Genomic DNA, 24992 nt, shown 5'->3' with positions numbered 1-24992 from the left:
TCGACGTGGTAGGGTTCCTCTGAACCTTCCACGCCATCCTTGGACGTCCATGCTACACGAAGTTCATGGCCGTCCCCAACTATACATACCTTAAGCTGAAGATGCCGGGCCCCCGTGGGGTCATCACCATCGGCACCTCCTTCCATCGCGCTTACGAGTGCGAAGTCGAATGCTACGGTCACGCCACAGCAGTTGTCGCCTTCGAAGAGCTCGCCACCCTCAGGGAGGAGGTCGTTGAAAAAGCACCCGATGCAAAGAAGTTGTTCGGGTCGTTCGAATCGGCAGAAGGGTCCAAGGAGGTCCTCGTAGACCCCAGTAGCTCCAAGGGCAAAAAAGTCCGCATCGGGACCGCGCTCTCCTTGAAATAGGAAAGCGCGCTCGTCGACTTCCTCCGCGATAACAAAGACATCTTTACGTGGAAACCCTCGGATATGCCAGGCATCCCAAGGGAGGTCGCCGAGCATACCGTGAAAATCCTCCTAGGCTCCAAGCCGGTGAAGCAACGCCTGTGCCGCTTCGATGAGGAAAAACGCAGAGCCATCGGTGAAGAGATAGCAAAACTATTGGCTGCTGGGTTCATCAGGGAAGTACCCCACCCAGAGTGGTTAGCAAACCTTGTTCTTGTGCAAAAAAGAACGGGAAATCGAGAATGTGTGTCGATTACACAGGCCTCAACAAGGTGTGTCCAAAGGATCCATTTCCTTTACCACGAATAGACCAAATAGTCGATTCCACCTTAGGGTGTGAAACCCTCTGCTTCCTTGACGCATACTTCAGCTACCACTAGATCGCAATGAAAGAGTCCGACCAGCTCGTGACGTCTTTTATCACCCCCTTTGGATCGTTCTGCTACATTTCAATGTCATTTGGTCTAAAGAATGCAGGGGCAACTTACTAGTGCTGTATGCTCAACTGCTTCGGGGACCTCATCGGGCGGACCGTTGAGGCCTACGTCGACGACATCGTAGTAAAGTCCAAATGGGCTGATCACCTTGTCGCCGACCTCAGACAAACCTTTTCGAAACTCTGGGCAAACAGCATCAAACTCAATCCCGAAAAATATGTTTTCGGGGTCCCGAGGGGCATGCTGCTCGGCTTCATTGTCTCCGAGCGTGGCATCGAAGCCAACCCAAAGAAGATCTCGGCCATCACAAGGATGGGCCCAATCCAAGACATAAAGGGGGTTCAGCGGATCACATGGTACCGTGCCGCCCTCATCCGATTTATTTTGTGCCTCGGTGAATGAGGACTCCCCCTTTATCGACTCCTGAAGAAGTCCGACCGCTTCGAGTGGACAGCTGAGGCCCAGGAAGCGCTTGACATGGTTAAGCAATTTCTAACTAAACCCCCGGTCCTGGTCCCTCCAAGCAATGGAGAATCCCTCCTCCTGTACATAGCGGCCACCACGCAAGTGGTTAGCACTGCCTTGGTGGTAGAGCGGGAAGAAGAGGGGCACGCCTTCAAGGTGCAGCGCCCTGTATATTTCATCAGCGAGGTGTTATCCAACTCCAAAACCCGCTACTCCCAAATCCAGAAACTCCTCTACACAATCCTCATCACCAAAAGGAAGCTATGCCACTAATTCGAGTCACACCCTGTGACAGTCGTGACGTCTTTCCCCCTCGGTGAGGTCATTCGTAGCTAGGACGCTACAGGAAGAACCGCAAAGTGGGCGCTCGAGCTGATGGATCAGGGCATTACTTATGCCTCCTGAACGGTGATAAAATCCTAGGTTATGGCTGACTTCATCGTAGAGTGGACCGAAGTCTAGATGCCACCAGCAGTCGTCGATCAAGAGTACTAGACGATGTACTTTGACGGATCGCTGATGAAAAAGGGCACCGGCGCAGGACTAGTCTTCGTATCACCCCTCGGGGTCCACATGAGATACATGGTTCGGCTCTATTTCCCCTCATCAAACAATATCATAGAATACGAAGCGCTCATCAATGGCCTACGAATCACCATCGAGCTGGGCATCCGACGCCTCGATGTCAGTGCGCTCTCAGCTATTGTGATCAGTATGAAGGAGTCAAGCTACCAACAACACCAAGATGGCGACATATTGCCAAGAAGTCCGATGACTGGAGGACAGATTCGATGTCCTCGGAGCTCAATCACATCCCAAGGCGCCTCAACGAAGCGGCCGACGCACTCACAAAGGCAGCGTCTGGCCGAGAGCCAGTTTCGGTGGGTGTCTTCGCTAAGCGATCAACATAAGCCCTCGGTGCGCTACAAGGGATCGGAACAAGCCAATGAAGGCCCATCTGATCCAGCCCCGGGGCCCGACCCACCAGCTGCTCTACCCGACCCCCGAGGTCATGGAGCTTGAAGAGGACTCGGCAGCAGAGTCTGACCCTCCCAACGACTGGAGAAACGCTTTACCTCGACTACCTCCTCCATGACACATTACCAGTGGACAAGACGGAAGCCTGACGGCTCGCACGTCGCGCCAAGTCCTTCGTTCTAGTAGAAGGCAAACTCTACAAATGGAGCCATACCAGGATCCTATAGCTCTGTATCCCTGGCGAACAGGGAAAACTTCTGCTGAGCGATATCCACGGTGGAGTCTGCGGTCACCATGCGGCGCTAAGGACCTTGGTTGGAAACACATTCCGACAGGGCTTCTACTGGCCCACCACAGTAACCGACGCTAAGCAATATTGTACGCACCTGCGAAGGGTGTTAGTACTACGCTCGGTAGATTCACCTTCTAGCCCAGGCGCTCCAGATGATCCCCATCACGTGGCCCTTCACGGTCTAGGGGCTCGACCTGGTTGAGCTACTCAAAAGGCACCGGGGGCTTCACCCACCTGCTTGTCGCCATAGACAAGTTTACAAAATGGATTGAAGCTCGACCAATCTCCATGATCAAATCTAAGCAAGCTGTGCTGTTCTTCCTTGACATCATCCATCGCTTTGGAGTACTAAACTCCATCATCACAGACAACAGCACGTAGTTCACTGGTAGTAAATTCATTCGATTCTGCGATGAACAACACATTCGGATCGATTGGGGCGACTGTCGCGCACCCCTGGATGAACGGGTAGGTCGAGCATGCAAATGGCATCCTCCTGCAAGGTCTTAAGCCCAGGATCTTCAAACCGATTGAACAAGTTCGACACGCGTTGGCTCGCTGAGCTCCCGACGGTACTCTGGAGCTTAAGGACAACCCCTAGCCGGGCCTCTGGCTACACACCCTTCTTCATGGTCTATGGATCTGAGGCTATTCTTCCAACAGACCTTGACTATGGAGCTCCAAGAATCAAAGCATACGACGAACAGGGGGCCGAGGCATCCCACCAAGACACCATGGACCAGCTAGACGAAGCCTGTGACATTACCCTCCTCCGTTCAGCCTAGTACCAGCAGGCGTTGCGATGGTACCACAGTCGACGAGTGCGGGACTGAGCCTTCAATGTTGGGGACCTTGTCCTCCACCTCGTCCAGAGCAACAAAGACCGCCACAAGCTCTCCTCGCCCTAGGAGGGGCCATACGTCGTCATGGAAATACTCCGCCCAAGCGCCTATAGGTTGAAAACCATCGATGGCGAGGTCTTCACCAACGCCTGGAACATTGAGCAGCTACGTCGTTTTTACCCTTAAATAAACGCATGTTTTTTCTTATCAGTTTTTGTTCTTACAAAAATTCTCGATCTTTAGTGACATCCAACCCCTACAAATCGCTAGGGGTCGAACCTCACTCGGGGGCTGATACAAATAATACGAGCACATTTTGCAAACACTTCCTGTGTTGTCTTTACAAGTCTTCATCTAAAGTTGTTCGGTTCTTCTCATAACAAGTCCAAAAAACTAAGATTTCGGGAGTAAGTTCTGAGTACAACCGGTAGGACTACGGGAGACCCACGCCCTAGCGGCTACAAGCCTCTTTGCTCACCAGCATAATCAAAACTAATTCACCCGCATTCCTAGTCCTTTGCAACTTGGGCCATGGGAAGGCATCAAAACCTCTTCACAAAAAGAGGGAACTGAAAAACTGTTAATATTTTCCCGTAATAGAACATGAAAACTTGTTCATTATTGCACGAATTCACCACTTACAAAATGATTTCATCACACAAAGGACTAGTGTACTCCTAAAAATCCAAAGGACTGTTCACCCCGGGGCTCCCCCAAACTTATTCAATTACAGTCTCTATTTAGCTTTACTACGAGTACTACTGCGGTCGCCGTGCCAGGCTCTCCATCGGCAATGTCCGGGCATGTGCACGGACCAGTTCATCTACTGCAGCCGCCGCGCCAAGCTCTCCATCGGTGACGACCGGGCATGTACACAGACCAGTTCGTCTACTACGGCCGCCGCACCATGCTCTCCATCGGTGATGTCCCACCGCTTCGCCGAATCTTCGGAAGCGCCATCATCTACAACAACGAGCACCATATCGACGACTGTGGTGCCTCGACCCTAGGACGCCCAGGGATTACGCCATCGTCATCAGCCACAACCCTGACAATGGCGCCTCCGCCGGTAGGCCCAGGGACTACGCCATCATCATTAGCCGCAACCCTAACAATGGCGTCAGGGCAGAAAGCACCTTCCACTGAAGGAAGGCCGCAACCAATGGCGGCGAAATCAACAACGATCATCGCCCTTCGGTGCCTTTTCTCCTTCGGCAGCGACGACCCCTCCTTAGCACAGGCGAACCGCGCCATCTCATCTACGTTGGATAACCTCTAGCTCGACATCACACTCCAGATTCACGAGCGGATCAGTGAGTTTCTCTCTCTCTCTCTGGCATTACCCTTCCTAACTCAGGAACCGCCGCGATGCATGGACGCATTCGGTGGAAAGGAAGAAGGAAAGGTAGTGGCTCAGAGGAAGAATAAGAAGTGTGACGAGAACTCCCCTCCCCCTCCCTATTTATAGAAGGGGCTCAGCAGCTGAGGAAAGGCGAAAGGTGGAGACAAAAAACTCTCTGCCTTCCCCCCATTCAATACAAAATGTGAAATCAATGCTGACAGAAACCTGAGGGGGGCGCGCCGGAACTGACGGGATGCGCTCTGGTCGACGAGGCGCCCCTAGTCAAAAAGGACGCTGCTTGGGTATGGCCTGCCACTGGCCCGCCCCGGGCGCGGTAATTAAGGCGCACACATGGGCAGACGACCCTTCGCCTCCCCAGACAGGACTACGGAATGATCCGACGATGGCGCCTCTGTAAAGGGGAGCCCAACGGGCCTCCTGGGTCGACCATGCGACCCAGGAGAGACGACAAACGAACGTCCAAAGAAAGATAAGCACCTTTGCCCTCTTACTTTACGTGTGAAAATTCATGATCGAGCTTCCGACCCCATCAAACGGCGGGGACATGGATTTCACTCGGGGGCTGCAGAGGGTGTCTACCAGTCTAGACATCCTCTTCACCCAACCCCTCTGTACGTTTGAAACCGGGGGCGCGGTATGCGGGCATAGAACTTTGAATAAAACTAGACGAACTAGCAGACCCTACGCCTCGGTAGCTACAGTGTTTCTGTTCACCAGAATAATCGAACTCACTGTCCCCCGCATCTCCAGCTTCGGCATTCGCCTTCTCTAGAAGGGTTCAGAGGGGTCCACCTATAGAATCTCCCCCAAAGGAGAAGCTCTCAGGTCGCCCAACTCAATCGAGCGGCTCGGCCCGCCACCGAAATATAAAAACAAAGAATAGCGATTCTTATGCAAGTTACTCCAACCTCGTCGCGAACATCAGGGCCCGAACCCCGTACGAACACATCTGGTAGGAGCTTTCCATCACTCGTGCCACCAAGGTAACATTACCGACCCCGCCTTCATTTCGATTAAATTATACATTCAAACATTGCATATGCAAAACATTTTATCCCAATGCTTCGTGTCGCGTCACGAAACAGCAGTCACCTCATTCGATATGGGCGGCAGCAGGCCGAGGTTCAAAGGCTGGCCCATGAAGGGCTCGAGGCCGCCTCGTGCCAAACAGAGCCAGGGAGAAATAACTAAGACGAGCCCCAGCGGCCTTGCCCGTCCCCGCTCAAAAGCGGACAGGGACGTCTCAACCTTTTCTCGTTCGATTCTAACCCCGAGCCAAACCCACAGAATCTCCATCGAGGAGAGGCCATCGGGCCACCTGAGCCTATCGAACGGCTTGGGCGTCTGTCGAGAGGTAGGTTAAGAAGTTGTGGAATGCCACCAGAGGGCTCTGCCGACCCCATCAGCAAATGATGGATCCGGATTCCACACTAACGTACCCGTTAGCGAGCTCATTGAGCACAACACTCGAGCCACCAAGGCAAGTGTTGTCTACTCGGACCCTCCGATTGTGAAAGTCGAGGACGGGGTAACACGCGAATTACGGCCGACCCCTATCAAACCCTAAGAAGGCTTGAGGGCTCGAGCCGCTCGATACAGGGACCCCTATCAAACCCCCCTTGCCGAGCCCATAGAGTCCCCATTTGGGGAATTCGGCTGGAAGGAAGGGTGGGGAATAGTGAAATGCCATCCAAGGACTTTGCCGACCCTATCATAAAAACCACGGAATGGGATTCCATCTGAACATCCCCGTTGGCAAGTTCATCGGGCACACCGTCGCTCCGGTCTCTAGTAACACCCGACCCCAGCGGATGCAAGGGGTCGGATCTCACTCGGGGGCTGGTAAAGGTACGGCTACCTCCCTTCCTTTTTTCGAAACAATCATTATATCGGACTCCCTCCTCGCATCAAGACTAGCGGCAAGGTTTGGGGGAACAGACTGGTAAGACCGCAAAAAACCAAACGACCAGACGGCTACGGTATGTTTTGCTCAAATAGCACAATCCAAATTTTTTCCCTGAAAGCACCACCGGCCCTGCGGCCTTAAACAAAGGGAAGGGTCGGATCGAATAAACACTCTTTGTGATTGCAAAAAGGGAAGAAGGTGAAATCAAACAAAACAAAATAATGAAACGAGACTTACGCAACCTTTTCCAGGACACAAAAGCACTGACACTTGTTCACATATTACAAATAAGTGTTTATCAAACCAATTCCACTAACTACTTCCGCGAAGGGAGAACCTCTTCTTTCAGCTTATCCGCTAGGTTCCACGCAAGGGGAGCCACCACCTTCTCCATCTCATCTAGCTTAGCATCTTCATAGATAAGCGCAAAGCCTTGGCTTGTCACCCCTAGGTTGATCTCCTAAGCATAATGGGAATGGGCGACAGTGAAGGCTTGGGTGATCCCAAGGCAAAAGGCGCTCTCCTCAAGCTGGCCCACGCGTGCCATGATACCAGTAGCACGGACCGTGAGGGAACCATCCCCCTCCTCTTGCGTCACCCGCAGGTCGTCACAGACCGCCAGGACAGAGGAAGATAGGCGATCATATTCATCACCTTCGACTTGAAGAAGCCCCCGCGCCTCAGCGAGATCGGCGCGCAGACCGACATAGACTTCCTCGCCATCCAGTCGTCGGGCCACCTCGACTCCAAGATCCGCCTGGCGTGCTTTGGCCTCCCGATGCGCTTCGTCGCGCTCTCGGATGGCCCGATCAACCACCACGGCATCCTGGTTCGCCTTCTCCTGCAACATCGCGGACCCCTCCTCAGCCTTCAGCTTGAGGTCTCGCTCCGTCTGTAGCTCCGCTAGGAGCTCACCGGCCCTCTCACTAGCCACGGCATTCTTCTGTAGTAGCTCGTCTCGCTCCTTTTGGAGCCTAGCAGTTTCCTCCTCATCCAGCTTTGTGCTCGCCGACAAATCCTCAAACATCGCATGGAACTCCTCCATGTCACGACGCGCCTCGGCCTCCCGTTGCTGGACGACAGCAAGCTACGCGCTCACATCTCCTCGTAGCCGGGCCTCCTCGGTGAGGCGGTCCCACTCCGCCTTTCACTCGCGGAGAAACCAGGATTTGTTCTGGCTACGGGCAGCAAGATTCTAAAAAGAAGACCGATGTCAAAAACACAAAAACACAGGGATACAAAAAGGAGGAGAGCAAGGCGAATACCCGGCTAGACGGAATGATGATTTTGCGTAGGGCTCCATTGGCCTGGTTCAAGGCACTGATCATGGCTGAGAACCCGATGTCAAGGTTTTCCCGCTCCACACTCTCGGCAGCGTCATCAAGCGAGAACAGAGCCGACGACAGATCCTGAGCATCCATCCATTGAAGCGTCGGCTCGCTTCGCGTGGGGGAACGGCTGCCCTCCGACAACAGGGCTGGGGGCGATGGCCGGCGAGTCCTTCCCACCACCACCAAGACGCCCGGAGACCCTCGCGGCCTCCTCCATCTAGACCTCTACTGGTGCGGACTGCGCCGCTTCCTTGGATGCCACTATGGCCGCATCCAACTCCACCCGATCCATGTTGGGCATCGTCTCTGTGACCACCAGAGGCACGGACATGACCATGGCTGCGTCCGGCTACTCCTGACCTAACGCGGTCACGGTCGCCTGTTCAGCAACCACCGCGGGCGCCGCTGGACCGGCCAACAAGGCCACAACGCTCCTGCCCAAAACAGGGGCAACGTCAGGTAGCACCAGTCGTCCCGCCTGAAGGGCAAGGCTCTTCTTGGGCACCGGCCCTAGAGGGCGGCCCTATCGCAAGAATCTACAAAAGAGGAAGAAGCATAAGATCGGAACAGAAAAATAAACGAAACAACGAGGGGAGTGGACGACGTACTCTGACTCCTTCGGGCGGCGGGTATGTTTCAGGGACAAACCCTCGGACCCCTGCTCCAACTCATGTGGGTAGGACCATTTCAAGCCCACCCCTTGCTCCTAGGCAGGGGGGCTCGTCTCCCTTGTCTCGTGGGGCGCAGCACCAGAGCTGCTCCCCTCCATCACCTCTCGGGGCGCGGCATCGGAGCCGCTCCCCTCCATCATGTCATGGGGCGCGGCACTAGAGCCACTCCCCTCCATCGTCTCAAGGGGCGCAGCACCAGACTCACTCCCCTCCACCATCTCGAGGGGCGTAGCACCAGAGCTGCTCCCCTCCACCGTCTCAAGGGGCGCAGCACTAGAGCCGCTCCCCTCCATAACCTCTCGAGGCGTGGCGTTGGAGCTACCCCCTCCACCAGCACCGCGGGGACGGTCTCGGATCCGACCCCTCCCATCCACCGATCCTCCAATGGCACCCCGACGGTAGCGGTGGATCCACCGGCTCCCACTGGACCCAGGGAAGGGCCCAGCTCCACTGTTCCTGTAGACTCACTTCCCTCCACGTGGAACGGGAAAGGTCCCTGCGGGGACAACGAGTCCTCATTCACTAGGTCACCCTAGTCCACGCCAGCTGCTTCCTCATCCGACTCATCATCATCATCGTCGTCTTCACTGCTTGTCTCCTTGTCTCGGGCTCGAGCTTGCTGCTTCCGTATTGCCTTCTTCTTCGCGAGCTCCCGCGTCTTCTTGTCCCAACCAGCCACAGCACGGTTCGCTGCCACCTGGGCTGGGTCCTTCGGCAATGGAGCCGGGCTGTCCTTGAAGTGCAGACCCCCAGCTGCTCCCGCCATCCCAAGGTTAACATCAGAGGATCAAAAATTACAAGAGAGAAAAGGAGCAAGAGGCAAGAAAACTTACGAAGTCAACAAACCTCGGTTCTGGTCGCATCGGGGGATGCCCCGGCACCGGATACACGAAGTCAAGGACAGCGCCAGTAGAGTCCTTCGTGGACTTCATCGCCTCCTTGATTCGCTGCGCCACTTCAGAGAAAGGGAGTGCCTCGTCGACGAGCACCGTCCCTTCAAACGACGCTTTGGCACCATCCGATACAGGGGAAGTACACGCGTCATCAGCGGCGCCACCCTCCTCGCATGGTAGGCGTCGATGATCCCCGACCCCTTCACGCCCCTCTGCTTTAGAGTTTGGATGGCGGCGAGAAGGTTGTTGAGTAGCTTCTTCCTCTTGCCCGAGACGCCCCACCCCCACGACCCCAGGGCCTCCAAGATGCAGCGCCCGGTGAAAGCTAGCAAGGGGGCGGCGGCATCGTTCTTGATGTAAAACCATTGCGAATGCCACCCCTTGTTGGAGGTGGACAAACACATGAGCGGGTACATCCTCCCTTGGTTGTTGCGGAGGTGGATGCTGGCGCACCCCATCGGCGCATGCAGCTCTTGCTGCCTGACCCGCCTCTTCACCAAATTAACGGCAAAGATATACCACCACAGATCAAAGTGGGGGTCGATCCCCAAGAACCCCTCGCATAGGGCGACGAATGCCGTAATGTGCTAGATTCCATTAGGGCTAAGGTGTTGCAGTTCCACCAGATAATAGTCCAGCAAATCCCGGAAAAACAGATGGGCAGGCATGGTGAATCCCCGCTCATGGAAGTGAGCAAAAGACACGACGTACCCTTCAGGCGGCTGTGGCTCCTCCTCCTCACCAAGCGGCCGCCACTCCTCGGCGGCGGTCAATGGGCAAAGGAGGCCTCGGTGGACGAGGCCCTCCAGGCGGCGAAGGGAGATGTTGGATTTGTACCCTGGGTCCATTGCGACAGCAGGAGCAGCACGGAGAAGAAGGCAGCAGCGATTTCAACGGCAGCGGCAGTGCGTGCGCAGAAGGCAGCAGCGAGTTTGGCGGCAGCGGTAGCATGGACGCAGGAGGCTAGGGCGATTGGCGGTGGAGGTTTCAGACGCAAAGGCAAGGGGGCAAAATACGGAACCTTGGGGGCAAACCCCGTGGTTTTATAGGGGCGACGGATGCGAGAAGGGCACCCGTCCGCCTTGATCTCCGGGCCTGCCACGCGCACCATCGCATCACGTCGCGGAACACGCGCCTGCAATCCCTATCCTCTCCCACCAAAATCACGCTGGACGGTTCGCTTTCCCAAAGCGACCGAACTCTTTTCCCATAGAGGGGACGTGGACCAGAAAAATCTCTTCTCTAAATCCGTCTAGGCCCATAACGACCGGAGGTCGGCCCAAACCAACTCAATGGCCACCCCAACAAAGGATGGGCCCACAAGAAACCAGAACTCAAGGACACAAGCGTCACCAGGACCTTGATCCGCAGTTAGGACCCAGCCAGGCCGGCGCTGAGTAAAATTCCCGCAAACGGAATACCATGATTCCCTTAAAAATATCCCGTCAACGAAAAACCAAGCTCTTCAGCCTTACCCGCGAAGGGTCCGATACTATCCCCGGATGACTCTACTCGAGTCACCCAGAGACTCGCATCCTCCACAAATGACGGATGTGCGGTCACCACGTTATGATCATAGGGGAGCGGCGTCCGCTTCCCGGCCCCTCGGGTCCACCAAATCGGAAGACCTTGCCCACGGCGTTACTCCGGACCCTGACCCCGCGTCCCTCCGACAGAGACTCATAGGAACCAGAAGGCGTGTGGAGCAAGGCTGGGCGAGGCTCATAAGTCAAAACCATTGTACTACAATCCATACTCTGCGCAGGGCAGTACTCTGTAACCATCCTGATATTCTACAGAGACATCGACAGTATGGTAGGCGCTTATCATTCTTTCGCACTCACCAGAATGAGCGACAAGGCTAGGTAGACGTGAGCAACAAGGCTAGGTAGTGTACGCACCCTAGCCCTATTACTTGTAAAGCCGTTTCCTTTATCTATAAAAGGGGATGCGCTTCCTCCAGCAAAAGGACCGACTTTTGACGGCACAACACACAACACACACAGTCAAGCTGCTACCAAGCTCTTGGTATCATTTCGACCCTTCCATCAGAGACTTGGGGCTAGTCCCTCTCTCGATCGTTTGTACTCCCATTACGAACCATTTTCGATGCTAATAATACGAGCAGCAACAAACTGGACGTAGAGACATTTAGCCCGAACCAGTATAAATCTCGTGTCCTTTAGCGCACCATCCGAGCCTAACGCGCATTACTATAAATTTACTTGCCGGTGCTTGTACGAAACACTGACAAGTGCCTACCTACAACACTCGGCAAAGAAAATCCAAAAAAAAGAAAAGAAGCTTTACCGAGTGGTAGATTCAGACACTCGACAAAGCATTTTTTTTAAAAAAATAAAAAACATATTTTTTTTGCCGAGTGCCGACGCGTGGCACTCGGCAAAGGGGCCGTCACTGTGACCTGGCCATCACGGTGGCTTTTCTTTGCCGAGTGCCGTCGTGGCACTCGGGAAATCCTTTGCCGTGAAGGGATATACCGACAGCTCTTTGTCGAATGCAGCACTCGGCAAAGGCTTTGTCGAGTGCAAAACCTTCTTTGTTGAGTGTAATTGCATTCGGCAAAGCACACGTCTGCTGTAGCGTGAGTCGGAGGAGAGCGAATCGCAGATCCAAGTTGGAAGTGACCTGATCGGGGGTGAAGACTGAAGACAGTGCTGTTTCCTGCGCTGCTGGGCCTGCTGATGGGGCGTGCGAGGGACAGACAGCGCGTCGCTTGTTTATTCCTGCTCTGCTTCTCCTGGTCTCCCAGATGGTTGTTAGCTAGCGTGTAGGACTAATTAAACCCGGTCGATATATGGCCACTAATCTATACAAGATCAGAGAATTTAAGAAAGGGATGTGTGTTGGAAGGGTGGTCGATCTCTCGTACGAGCATGGAACATGGTATGCGACGCGCGCGTGCACCTCGACATGCGTGCGTGCAATGCATGCATGCGTGCACATCGCAGCTTCGAGGCAAGTGCTGTGCAGAAAAGGTTTGACTCTCTCTGCAGGCATGTGGGGGAGATTAGGGAAAGGGGCAGGCCCTTTTCAGGGCACTAGTAGCTTCATTATTCACTGATCAATCCACATGATCAAGTGTGTAATCTCAGCCAGTTTCGAGGTGATCGCTGCTGCAGATGTGTCGCCACTTCTCCCTGCCTAGTTTGTGCGTTTCGAGGTGATGGCATGCACGTAGTATAGCCGGATAGGTATAATACTCATGTAAGTATGTACTAGGCTTGTTGGTGAATGGTGAAGCTAGTAGCTTATTTTTTACTGCCTTAGTAGTTTTTTTTTGACATTCTCGTTTTTTTTTCTTCAAAAAGTCAATAAATCTTAAATTTAATTAAACACATACAAAATATGTTAATATTTATGAGGCATAATAAGTATATATTAGATGAATAATGGGTGTGTTTTCATAATAAATCTATTTGGAGATAGAAATATTGATATTTTTTTATAAACTTAGTTACATTTAAAGAATTCTTGACTTAATTCAAACCTAGAATGATACTCTCTATCAGGATAAATATTAAGCCTGGATTGGTTCTTCCTTTTCGGATCAAGAGCAGATTTCTGCTCAATTTTTTGACGACAGATATAAAGCCCCAATTAATAAGTTTTGACAAGTTATAACAAGAAGCAGTGCTAGCGCTCAGTTAGATATATGCTCCACAACAAGCTCAACTTAATTAAAAATAGAAAGGATTATTTTCCAACTACTTTCAGATGTGGTTCACATAAAGAACCACCTTTGAAAATACTACTACTAGTAGAGTAGTGGTGGTTCCTATCATGTGAAGAAGTGCCACTATAATTTGGTTCATGACAAGGTTTAAATTAAAAGGAACAGTTATCCTATTGCTATATTATTAGCAACAACTCTTTAGTGGGATGCATGCATGGTATGAAAGCCTCCTAACTTAGGGACGAATAAATCAATTTCTAGAATTGTCTTAAGTCAAAATTTTTAAATTTAACTAAGTTTATAGAAAAATACACTTGTGACACCAAATGAACAAATTATGAAAATACATTTTATAGTATATCTAATGATATTAATTTGATGCCATAAACATTGGTGCTCTTCTCTATAAATTTGGTTAAGCTTTAAAAAAGTTTATCTTAAGATGACTCTAGAAATTGATTCATTCGGGAATGGAGGGAGTAGATAGAAAATTAATGTCATTTAGGCGCCGGCTAAATTTTTTGTTGCAATAGCGTGATACACCTGTCCAAACGAGAAAACACTTGTACGGGAAAAACACGTACGTGGGTTCAATGGCTAAAATCCACTACAAAACAGTCTATGGCCTTGTTTAGATTGCAAGTTTTTTCACTCTTTCTCCATCACATCAAATATTTGGGCACATGCATAGAGTATTAAATGTAGATAAAAAATAACTAATTACACAGTTTGATTGTAAATTACGAGACGAATCTTTTGAGCCTAGTTAGGCCATGATTGGACAATAATTGTCAAATACAAACGAAAGTGTTACAGTGCCAAATACTAATTCCTAACCTCAATCTAAATAAGCCTATGAGCAAAGGTTTGCTACAATGATGGATGGATTGTGATGTCATGAGACAGACCTGCAATGAAATAACTTCAGGTAACAAAAACAAAACACCTACTGTCGGAGACATCAGAGAATTCATTGTTTTCCGATGGCATGTTCCTGCAATACCTTCACCCCCTGGCCCTGTGGCCAACCGTCAGTAATAAAAACCTAGAGTTTGCTTGGCATATATACTATGCAGCTTTGACTTAAAGCAATAAATCTGGTTACATGTTATATAGAACTACTGTCTTTGTCCATGAATAAATCAACTACTAGATCTCCATCTTAATAAGTCAAACTTATCTATATATATTTGATCAAGTTTATATAGAAAAAAAACCGCAAATATTTATGTTTTAAAAAATATAGTTTATGGTGCATCTAATAATATTAATTTGGTTTTATAAATCTTAGCGCTCTTCTTTACAATTTTAGTCAGATTAATTAACTTAGAACAACTATAGAAATTAGTTTATCTAGGGACGGGGAGAGCACTGTACTACTAGTAGTATATTGCTAACATTTTTTTCCCCAATATTCCGATAAGGCCTTGTTTAGTTGGGTGAAATTTGAGAATTTGGCTACTGTAGCACTTTCGTTTTTATTTGGCAATTAGTATTCAATCACGGACTAATTAGGCTCAAAACGTTCGTCTCGTGTTTTCCAACCAAACTGTGTAATTAGTTTTTTTTTTCCGTCTACATTTAATGCTCCATGCACGTATGGTAAGATTCGATGTGATGGCTACTGTATCAATTTTTGAGAAAACTTTTTGGAACTAAACAAGGCCTAAGACAGAGAAAGGCTATATATCCTCCATGTTTGCAGCCGTTAAGACGGTATATGCAATATATATAGCCCACTTTAATTTAATTTAACTCAAAAAAGAAGTACAATTCAGAATTTTTTTTCTAAGAAATAAAAAGGTGTGTGGTGTGGTGTGGTGAGCTCCTTGTACCTGTGCATCCCTATCCTTCTTTGTTCTTTCTATCCAGCCGATGTGAGAAAAAGCTCATCATTTGACACGAACTTCTCATGGTATGTATGAGATGTTCCATCCATCAAACTTTGGCTATGCATACTTTGGTCGGCCATGCCCATATGCATGCCCCCACAATCTCTCAAGTGCGCCCAAAAAGTAGATCCTCTCGCGGAAAGCAGCAGCGCAGTTTGCAAACGACCACATCTGGTCGGAGCACCTGCATATTTTTTCCCTATTATTTCCAGAGGACTTGATTTCAAGTTTTGAAAACGAACAGTGTCTCATGAAGTCGCCGTAGAGCTGTGTCATGGATCACTGCCAGACTGCCTTATTAGCTTATTTGCATCCTTCTCATTTCTTCGTTTAAAATTTGGATTAGTTCAGTTACATGAGTTTTGAGCTGACCTAATATCAGCTAGAGAAGACAAAAACGTGCATCCCTGTTAGCTTGGGAATACTACACAGGAATATACATTGTCTGAACAATTTTATTAATTTACAAAAAAAAAGAGATGCTAGTATATGTTAGGTCTTGTTTAGTTGGGTGAAATTTGGGATTTTGGCTGCTGTAGCACTTTTTGTTTTTATTTGACAATTAGTATTTAATCATGGACTAATTAGGCTTAAAACGTTCGTTTCGCGATTTCCAACCAAACTGTGCAATTAGTTTTTTTTCGTCTACATTTAATGCTCCATGCACGTATCGCAAGATTCGATGTGATGGCTACTGTAGCACTTTTTGGGAAAACTTTTTGGAACTAAACAAGGCCTTAGCTAAATAGCTAGGGGCCTGCAGTAAGGGTATGTTTAGTTGGGGAGTTGAAAATTTTTGGGTGTCACATCGGATGTGTCGGAAGGATGTCGAGAGAGGTTTTTAGATACTAATAAAAAAAACAAATTACAGAACCCATCAGGAAACTGCGAGACGAATCTAATGATACTAAGTAACCGGGCATTAGCACATGTGGGTTACTGTAGCATTTAAGGCTTTCCGTGGACTAATTAGGCTTAAAAAATTCGTCTCATGATTTTGCCGAGAACTGTACAATTAGTTTTTTTTTTATCTACATTTAGTACTCTATGCATGTGTCTAAACATGCTCTTTTATGGTAGGAGGTAAAAAATTTAGAAACTAAACACGTCCTAAGTAGTAGTAGTACATATCCTATTCCTGTCTCTACAGCTCAGTCCCTATCATCGCCTTTTCTGCTTTCTCCTTGCAGGGCATACAAACCTGGAACGTGGAGTCTGGACTGTGTGTGTCCTACTAGCTACTGCAGGGACCTGGCCGGAGGCCAGGCAGGCTATAAAAACATGGTTAGGTTAGGTTGGTCTATGTGTTTGCACAGAAAGGGGCATGTCGATCCACATAGGGCGTGTTTAGTTCCGAAAATTTTTGGCTTTTGGCTACTGTAGCACTTTCGTTGTTATTTGGCAAAAATTGTCCAATTATGGACTATTTAGGCTTAAAAGATTCGTCTCGCAATTTCTCGATGAACTGTGCAATTGGTTTTTTTTTTCGTCTACATTTAATACTCCATGCATGTGCCGCAAGATTCGATGTGACAGGGAATCTTGAAAATTTTTGGTTTTTGGGTTGGAACTAAACGGGGCCATAGTAGAAACTTGACTGGGACAGTGGAGAGATGATGGGCTCAGTTTTTCCACATGCAGCGACGAGCTAGCTAGCTATAGCGGTGATGTCAATGGCGACGACGACCCATCTGGTGGATGCGCGCGTCGTCAATGCCGAGGTGGAAGATGGAGATCCCAGTGGTCGCTCTCCATTACTGTCCTACAACGTTATACTTGTACATGATGCAGCTGATGAGTAGGTTAGCTGAATGGGGAAAAGTTTCCCGTTTTGGATTGCAACAAACAGCATCCATCCACCATCGACGTAGTCATTCATGCATCTCGATCCCCTGCCACTGACACCATGCATATCGATCGATCGGCAGTATTCACAAATTTCTCATGTACAGTACTATAGCAGCAGCAGTAGTTAACTGTGACTAGAGCTAGCTAAATAGAGAAATTTTAGCAGCAGTTGATAATATATGATTCGAACTCGAGAAAAATTGAAGTTTAAGAAATGCCAAACATGAAATCATATTGAGGAGGAAGCTGTTTTTCCATCATGACTTAGGGCCCGTTTGGGACGGCTTCAAGCGGCTCCGGCTCATCTGACAAAAATACTGTAGCAAAAGCCGGTTTTCTCTCTCCTCCCCTCCCCCTCTCACTGACGCCGTCACTGTTCATTAAAGCCGCACAAGCCAGTTTTCCTGGCTTCTCCCCGCGCGCTACAGTGTTTTGTCAGATAAGCCGAAGCCGGTTGAAGCTGTCCCAAACGGGGCCTTAATATGGTATGGCATGATGATCTGTCGAGATCACCATGCACCCAACAGCAATCCTGCAGCTGCAGCTAGCATTCTACTACTAGCTAATGATAACAGTGGAGTCTTCTAGATCGATCGGTACGAACGGACACAGGATCACAAACTAACCTTCAGGTAGCTCTAGCTTAGAGATGGATATAGATCATCATGACGAGATGACACGACCGACGACCTCCACAACCCTAATTAACAAACTACTCGATGGAGCAAAGGCAGACAACGACGGGCCGGCCGGCGCCGACAGCAACACAGCAGCAACTAACAATGCAACAACAACAACACGTACGGCCTGCCAGCCTGCAGGTAGCACTACTACTAGAGCTAGCGCTAGCTATACGTGTGTCACCACACCACGTAGCGTAGAGATGCATGATCACCGCGCGGCGGCGGCGCTCAAGTCGTGCTCGATCTCGGAGACGGCGCCGTCATCGTCGTCGTCGAGACCGTCGGCGCCGCTGCCGCCGTCGAGGTTGCAGCCGAAGGCCCCGTGGCCGTGTCCGAAGGCGCGCGCGTGGTCCTTGAGCGAGCGCTTGTGCTTGAACTCGGAGCCGCAGAGGCAGTACCAGAGCTTGCCGCAGTTCTTCTCGTGCGTGCGCCAGTCGCCCTTGACGGCGAACGCCTTGCCGCACTTGCGGCACAGGAAGGGCTTCAGCCCGTGCTTGCGCTTGTAGTGCGTCTGCAGCGTCCGGAAGTCCTTGAGCGGCCGCGCCCGCGGGTGGTCGATGTTGTTGCGGCAACCCGGCGCGCAGCAGTAGCACGGCAGCCGGAGCATCGCCGTCGGCTGCACGCCGCGGAGCGACTCCGGGCCCTTGCGGTACTGAGACCCGTGCCCCCACATGTGCATCTGCCATTGTCATATAGATTTGCTTGTTAGTACAGAAATGAATGAATTAACGCAACATTTCATTTGCTGTTACATCTTCGTCTTTCTTAACAAGTTCATCTATCATTGATCCTATATATCTATGACTATGACAAAAGATCGATGACATTGATGTCAATGTGGGAAATGTATGGAGGCAAATTGAATACGTATCATATCACATGCTGTTTTTCTTCTTCTTTTGTGTATATGCAGTGTTTGGTGGCATAATAATCATGCGAATCTACTAGCTAGCTATTAATGCACTGAGCCGGCCACTGATGTGTGTTAGAAGAAGAGCATGTTTGACACATTGTGCATGACCAGCCTCCTCCAAGCTAGATAGCTTGCTTGGAGTTGGAGTTGTATGATGAATGACCAAAGTCCAAAGGTGACCTGACTGAACCTACCCAGCACTGTGTGACTTTTTTCATGCAGCAGTGGTAATCAGTTGCAACCAGAGAAGGTGCATGTGTGACTTGTGAGGATAGGTGCGGTGATCTTTTGAGAGTCTCTGGCAACTCAAGCTAGCCTTTGCTTTGTGTGTGTTTTGTACGTGTTTTGGTGTTGCTCCTTTAAGAGAGCAGCCAGAGTGACTGTGGCCGGCTACAGGAAGAACACTGCAGATCTCTTTGTGTTCTTGGGAGGAGTGCATGAAGGAGGAGACTCAAGACTGCCATGCCTCAGGTCATGATGCCACACAATCTTATGCTTTCCAAACCATGAAAGCCTGCCCTGAAACAACCTGTGTGTATCTGTTGCCCAAATCTCATGTCATGAGCCATGACTTGTGAGTGATCAGATCAGCACCGGGTGCTGCTAGTGACCTGGGCTAGCTAGTACTACTTGGAGAGTTGGAGACAACTACTAGAAAGTAACCAGATGGATAATACTACTACTACTCCAAAAGAAAACAAAAAAAAGATGATGGATCAGAGCTAGTAAGATAGAGTAGAGAGATAAGCAAAGGTCAAATCTTCTCTGGGATCCCCACTGCTCCCACACCACACTAGCTCATATGAATCTTCAAAAGGCAAGCACTCACCCAAGGAAAGCATAAAGATGCATGGCTCCATGCATGGCTGCCCCTGGCATGCCAGTCTAGTTCAATCACGCAAAAGGCAGCAGCCACTGTGCATCAGCATCTGGGCTTGAGTCTGTTTCATGGCATGCAACTAGCTCCAAAGCTAGCTACCTTGCCGGCCAGAGAACATGCATGATTGATGACCAATCAATAATCCAAGAACCAAACTACCTAGCTAGCTCAAGAAGAACAAGATAGAAAACAGCAAGGCAAGACCAAAAAAAAAAGGGTATGTTATGTATGGGTGAGCGAGCATGGCCATGGCACTGATCTGACCTGCATGTTGTTGTACCGGTTGAAGGTCTTGTAGCAGACGGGGCACGAGAATTGCGTAGGACCGATGAGGATCTGCGCCGGCGTCGGGATCCAGTACTGCCCCTTGTTGAGCCTCCCGATGGGCATCGACGCGAACCCTAACGGCACCACCTCGTCGCCGTCGCCGCCGGTGTCCACCTTGCACTCGTCCTCATCGTCCTCGGGCTCCATGCCACCGCAGGCCCCCTTGCCGGAGAGCCCGGACAGGAGGTCAGACTCCGCGCCACCGCAGCCGTTGGCAGGAGCCGGTGGCAGGCCGATGCGCAGCGCGACCGCGGCGTCGTCGTCCGTGGGCGCCGCTGCCTCCAGGTCCATCGGGTCGCCGTCGTCGTCGCAGCAGGAGGGCATGCAGTTGAGGTCGGCGAAGAGCGGTGCGCGCGTCGATGGAGTCACAAAGCTGCCGACGGCCTCCCGTAGGACGAAGTCATCGGCGTCATCGTCGGAGTCGGAGTCCACCGCCACGTGCGGGCGCGGCTGGACCCGGGAGACGGCGCGCGTAGGCGACTGGGACAGGAGGGGCAGGGCCTCCCGTAGCGGCGGTGACGGTGGGCTGTCATGGAGAGGCGGCAGCGTCGTCGGTGGCGACTGGAAGAAGCAGGCAGGGTGGTACTGCTGCGGCGCCGCGGCGGCTGGGTAGAGGGTGGTGTACGGTGGAAGGGGAGGAGGGAGATGGTGTGGAGCTGGAGCAGCTGGGTAGGAGGAGGCGTAGTAGTAGTAGCTGTTCTTGAAGCAGCTCGTGTAGGGATCTTCCATGGATGGAAGGAATGGGGGTGGTTTCTTGCTGTAGGAGACTCGTTCTCCCTGCAGCGAGCTTTGCTTCTGTTCTTGGCTACTGCTTGCTTTGGGGCGAGGGTGCCGTGGTTGGCAAGGGGTAGTTATAGTGCGAGAGGGAGACAGCGGGCAGAGGAGAACGGGTTAAATTATGTGGAGTAGCAGTAGCGTTCTTCTTCTGACGGTTGTATATATTTTCTGGCAGGGGAGCCAAGCCGAGGTTTGATGAGCTGCAAATTTGCAACGCGAGTATAATGGTCAGGCCACGGGTGCGGCCAGTGATCAGTGATTGATACTCCTTCATTCTCTGTTCAAAATTATGACACGTTTCCTTTCGCTTGCTGGGTACAGAGGAAATTAGCATACATAGCTTCTGATGTAGCATTCTAGTTGTAGTTAGTGGAATCATGCATATTAAAAATATTTATTTATAATTATGATGTTATAGTATTACATGCTTCCCCCGGTCCAAATTGTAAGATGTTTTCACTTTTCCAGATAGATAACTTTTGTTATGTACTTAGATATACACTATGTTTCGATACATAGTTAAATTAATGCATCTAGAAAAGTCAAAATGTCTTATAGTTTTGAACAGATGGAGTAACATATAGTATTAACTGATTGAGTAACTTTTGTTGTTGCACAATCTCTCGGATTTCCACTTGTAACTTTTCTTTGTTGGTAGCATGAACTTAGACAAGTGACTCCTAGAACTTTGTCTTAGCATATTCCAGTTCGGCCCTCGTCCTTCGTCACGTCCGGTGTCGTCTTCCCCCTACAAGTCGCCCGAGGCCTCCCAAGAATTTGAAATTCAAATTCTGTCGCGGCCTCAACCACCGCTCCCATGGATGGATCCGATGCTTTGTGACTCTTACTTGGATGTCGCGGTTTGCGCCCAGCCAAAGTTTGCGGCCTCCGAGCACCTGCTTTCAGGTCTTGGTGCCGGACATGGGTCTACAAAGTAGCCCTCCACAGGGGTCCTGGGCATCGGGGCTAGTGGCTGACGAGCAAGCGCTGCATCAGCAGCTCTCTGTCGGGGACTCCAACGACGCCCACGATGGGCAGCCCCCTCAGCCCACCGACAACGGCCCATCAACGGACCCCCTCCCACCTCTGTTGCTGCCTCTCCTTCGGTCCAACCCATGTCTGTCGAGGACTTCATCACCGGTCTAAAGCTGTCGCTCAAGAAGCCGGTGCTCCAGTCGCCACCGCGCCTTTGTGTCTCGCGCGTGCGGATTGAGGTACCACGCCACAGCGATAGACTTGCTGCCAAGTCCGCCTACCGCGACCCGAACCCAGAGAAGCAGGCCAAGCGGGTCTTGCTTGGAAAATAACAGCCATCGGCGAGCGCCACACGGTCAGCGCCGGCGACGCCTAACGCGACCATCGCCACTCGGTTCGACGAGACGTTCCAAGTGCCTCTGTCGTCGTCCAAGCTCGCGGCAATGCAGGAGCTCTTCCCCATGGCTGGTGCTCGTGGGAGGCGGGCGGCGACGCGGGCGTCTTGAACAAGGGTTCGCTCAACGTCGCAAGCTCTTCGGTCGCACATTAGTTTCTTAGTTAGTTACAACAGAGTGCGCTCCACCGCCTAGGCGGTGCCTTGTGTTCGTGTTCAACCCCATCGCTCATGGTACCTCGCCGTGATGTGATGTTGGACGTGTAAAACTTCTAACTTCTTCTTAATGAAACACGTGTTATGCACGTTCTCGAAAAAACAATTTAGCTTCTCCATGGCATATCGATGAGCGACTTTGTATTGTGTAGATCCTTAGCCTCATGCACCCAGTAGTCTATGGAATAGGACTCAGAAGCCCAAGAGAAAATTCACAGGATGCGATGAAGGCAAGACCATATGTCGGGTACCGTAGAACGGGGTACCCCGAGCGAACATCAAAAGGGTCACTTAAGTCCCATCAAAAAACAAAGCTAGAAGGTAAGCCGTGGGCCCCTCACCAGCCACGTCCGAGCCCACCAGGCTCTTCGCCTCGCCTCGAGCCTCGCACAGGAGGTCTCGGCGTCCTGACGCAATCTCCGCCTCGCGCGAGGCTTTTCACGGAAGGCCTCGGCAAGGAGTCCGATCTCCGTCTCGCGTGAGGCCTCATTCTCCGTATCGCGCGAGGCCAACTTATCCATAGCCCGTCACCCCCGCCTCGGCCGGTCTTCCCGACAGCACGTCATGTCGCATTAATCTGTCAACCACTCCCGCAATCTCAGCCGGACGATGGCTCGACACCACAGAATGGCCGACAGGACATGAGGTCGCATCAGCACCATACCGACTGAGACAGGGCATGGCGGGGATTACCGGTCACTGTATCCCGACGCTGTGCCCACGATCAGCGCCCACACTACACTGTGCCCCGCGATCCCCGCCTCGAAAACAACACGACATGGACGGCCTGGCCCGGGTCATCACCGTCTCCAAGCTAGCACACCGGATCAACCGCTCTCTCCGGGCCTCAGCACTATGCACCAGGGTCTTGGCTACCTCGGGATTCGTGTCTACCGAGACCCCCCATTGCGGTGCAGCCTCGGCACCAACCGAGCCTCGGCCTCGCGCGCCGTCAATCCACAGCGATCCTCATCCTGACCGCTGCACCTGCTCCGAGGCAGCCTAGGAGCTCCCATGACGCACAGGGTCAGACGTGACCAGCACGTCGCCCCAGCACTCCAAGGATGGACCACTCCGATGACCGCGCCGCCATAGGAACAGGCTACAGGGCCCGGACACGCCGTCTCTGTTCACACGACACCGTATAGCTAGCACATGTACCGTCCTTGTCCTCCCTTTAGGCTATAAAAGGAGAGGACTTGGGCCATTTTAGGGGGGATTCACGGAGAAGAAGGCCCTGTAACACACACTTCCCAGCTGCCTGAGAGCAACGTCTCAAGCAGCCCACATCTCACCGAGACCTGGGACTAATTCTCTCTCTCACCTGACTTGTAACCCCCTACTACAAGCACTTTGGTGCAAGGAATACAAGATCGATCTTTCAGACTGGACGTAGGGCTCGAATTGCCCGAACCAGTATAAGCCTTGTGTCTCTTTGCATCACCATCTAGAATTGGGAACACGCAGGATAAATTCACTAGTTGGTTGAGGACCCCCCGGTCCGAAACACCGACAGTTGGCGCGCCAGGTAGGGGCCTCTGCGTGTCAGTTTCGTCATCCCATTAAGCTCTGGATGGCAGACCCCGTACGACCGCTACGTCTCGGCACGGTGATCTAGTTCGGGAGCCTAGAGTTCATGTCTCTGGGGCATGAGTACGACATGGTACTCCTCACGCCCCGAGCCCCACCAACCGACGACGACGTCACGCACCGGCAGCCTAAGCGCAGGCGGCGCCCGGGCGGCCGCTCTCGCCGCGCTCGCCAGGCACGATGCGAGCAAGATCACCCCGACGCTGCGCGAATCTAGGGCGGCACGCCGCTCCCCGCCGACATCCTACGACCAGCTGTTGGCGCAGGGTCCCTGGCTGGGGACCTGTCTAGCCTGAGCTTGGACAAAGGAAAAACGCCGGCGGCACACGGCGACGCCCAGTCATCAAGCTCCGCTCCACCACTCCCTGAGGAGCCAATTCCGGTGAAGCAAAGTCCGGCGGCGGCACCATCCCCATACCCCTTTGGGTTGAGAAATATCGCCGCCTCTTATGCTTACGCTTACGCTGCCGCTCACGAGGATCCCTCAGAACGCCGCCAGCGCTTCGCTCTCGACCTGGACACCCACGCTGACTCCTCGGAGGGGGACGAGGCATGGCCCGGAGTGGATTTCTCTGGACTCCATGACCCTGGAGCTATGCGCCATTTTTTGGCCGCAAGTGACTACTACTTCGGCTACTCTGACTCCGACGATGAGGGCACCTACGACCCCACTCGCGAGTGTTTTCACGTCGGGCTCGGGATGCCGAGGGTGGGCGAGGAAGATGAGGGGGCGGGTAGCTGTTCCCCGCTTCGCCCGAGTACAGACGCCGCCACACCTCCGCGCATTATCCTACCGGCAGCACAGAACGAGAACCCCGCTCTTGCACGACCTCAACGTCCAGACCTAGAACAGCTCCGTGAGCTCCAGGCCAAGGTCGAACAAGACCGACTTCTTCTACAGCAGCTTCGAGACTCTCTCAAACAGGAGCAGCAAGGTCGCGGCGAAGGCGGAGGAGCCCGATGGAGGGCCCGCGATGTACATCACCGCATCCACGACGACGAAGGGAGCGAACAACCCCCAGTCTTCAATCGCGCTAGCCAGAACGTCGCGGCTATGGTAATGCTGGTCCGTGCGATGCTCGAGCCTTCTACCACGGAGGGGCGGCGGGTCCGCGGCGAGCTCCGAGAGCTCCTAGAGACCACCGCGGTTCAGCAGGCCGAGAGTTCCACCTCCCGACAGCATGGGGGCGTCTCGAACCTACCCGCGACACCGCCGCG

At 51.8% G+C, this 24992-nt stretch overlaps 1 protein-coding gene across 1 annotated transcript; it reads right to left on the bottom strand.

The window, feature by feature from the left end:
- Positions 1-17572: 17572 nt before the first annotated feature.
- Positions 17573-20716, bottom strand: LOC136472698 (zinc finger protein WIP2-like). The gene is made up of 2 exons (XM_066470400.1): positions 19760-20716; positions 17573-18381 (listed from the first exon to the last, which is right to left on the bottom strand). The coding sequence occupies exons 1-2, from the start codon at positions 20549-20551 to the stop codon at positions 17911-17913; spliced, it is 1263 nt and encodes a 420-aa protein (XP_066326497.1). The 5' UTR covers positions 20552-20716; the 3' UTR covers positions 17573-17910.
- Between the last annotated feature and the right edge of the window lie 4276 nt (positions 20717-24992).

Source organism: Miscanthus floridulus, chromosome 8, assembly GCF_019320115.1.
Source record: "Miscanthus floridulus cultivar M001 chromosome 8, ASM1932011v1, whole genome shotgun sequence".
NCBI lineage: Eukaryota > Viridiplantae > Streptophyta > Magnoliopsida > Poales > Poaceae > Miscanthus > Miscanthus floridulus.
The sequence above is the reverse complement of the archived record's forward strand: the minus strand, read 5'-3'. Positions and strand labels throughout refer to the sequence as shown.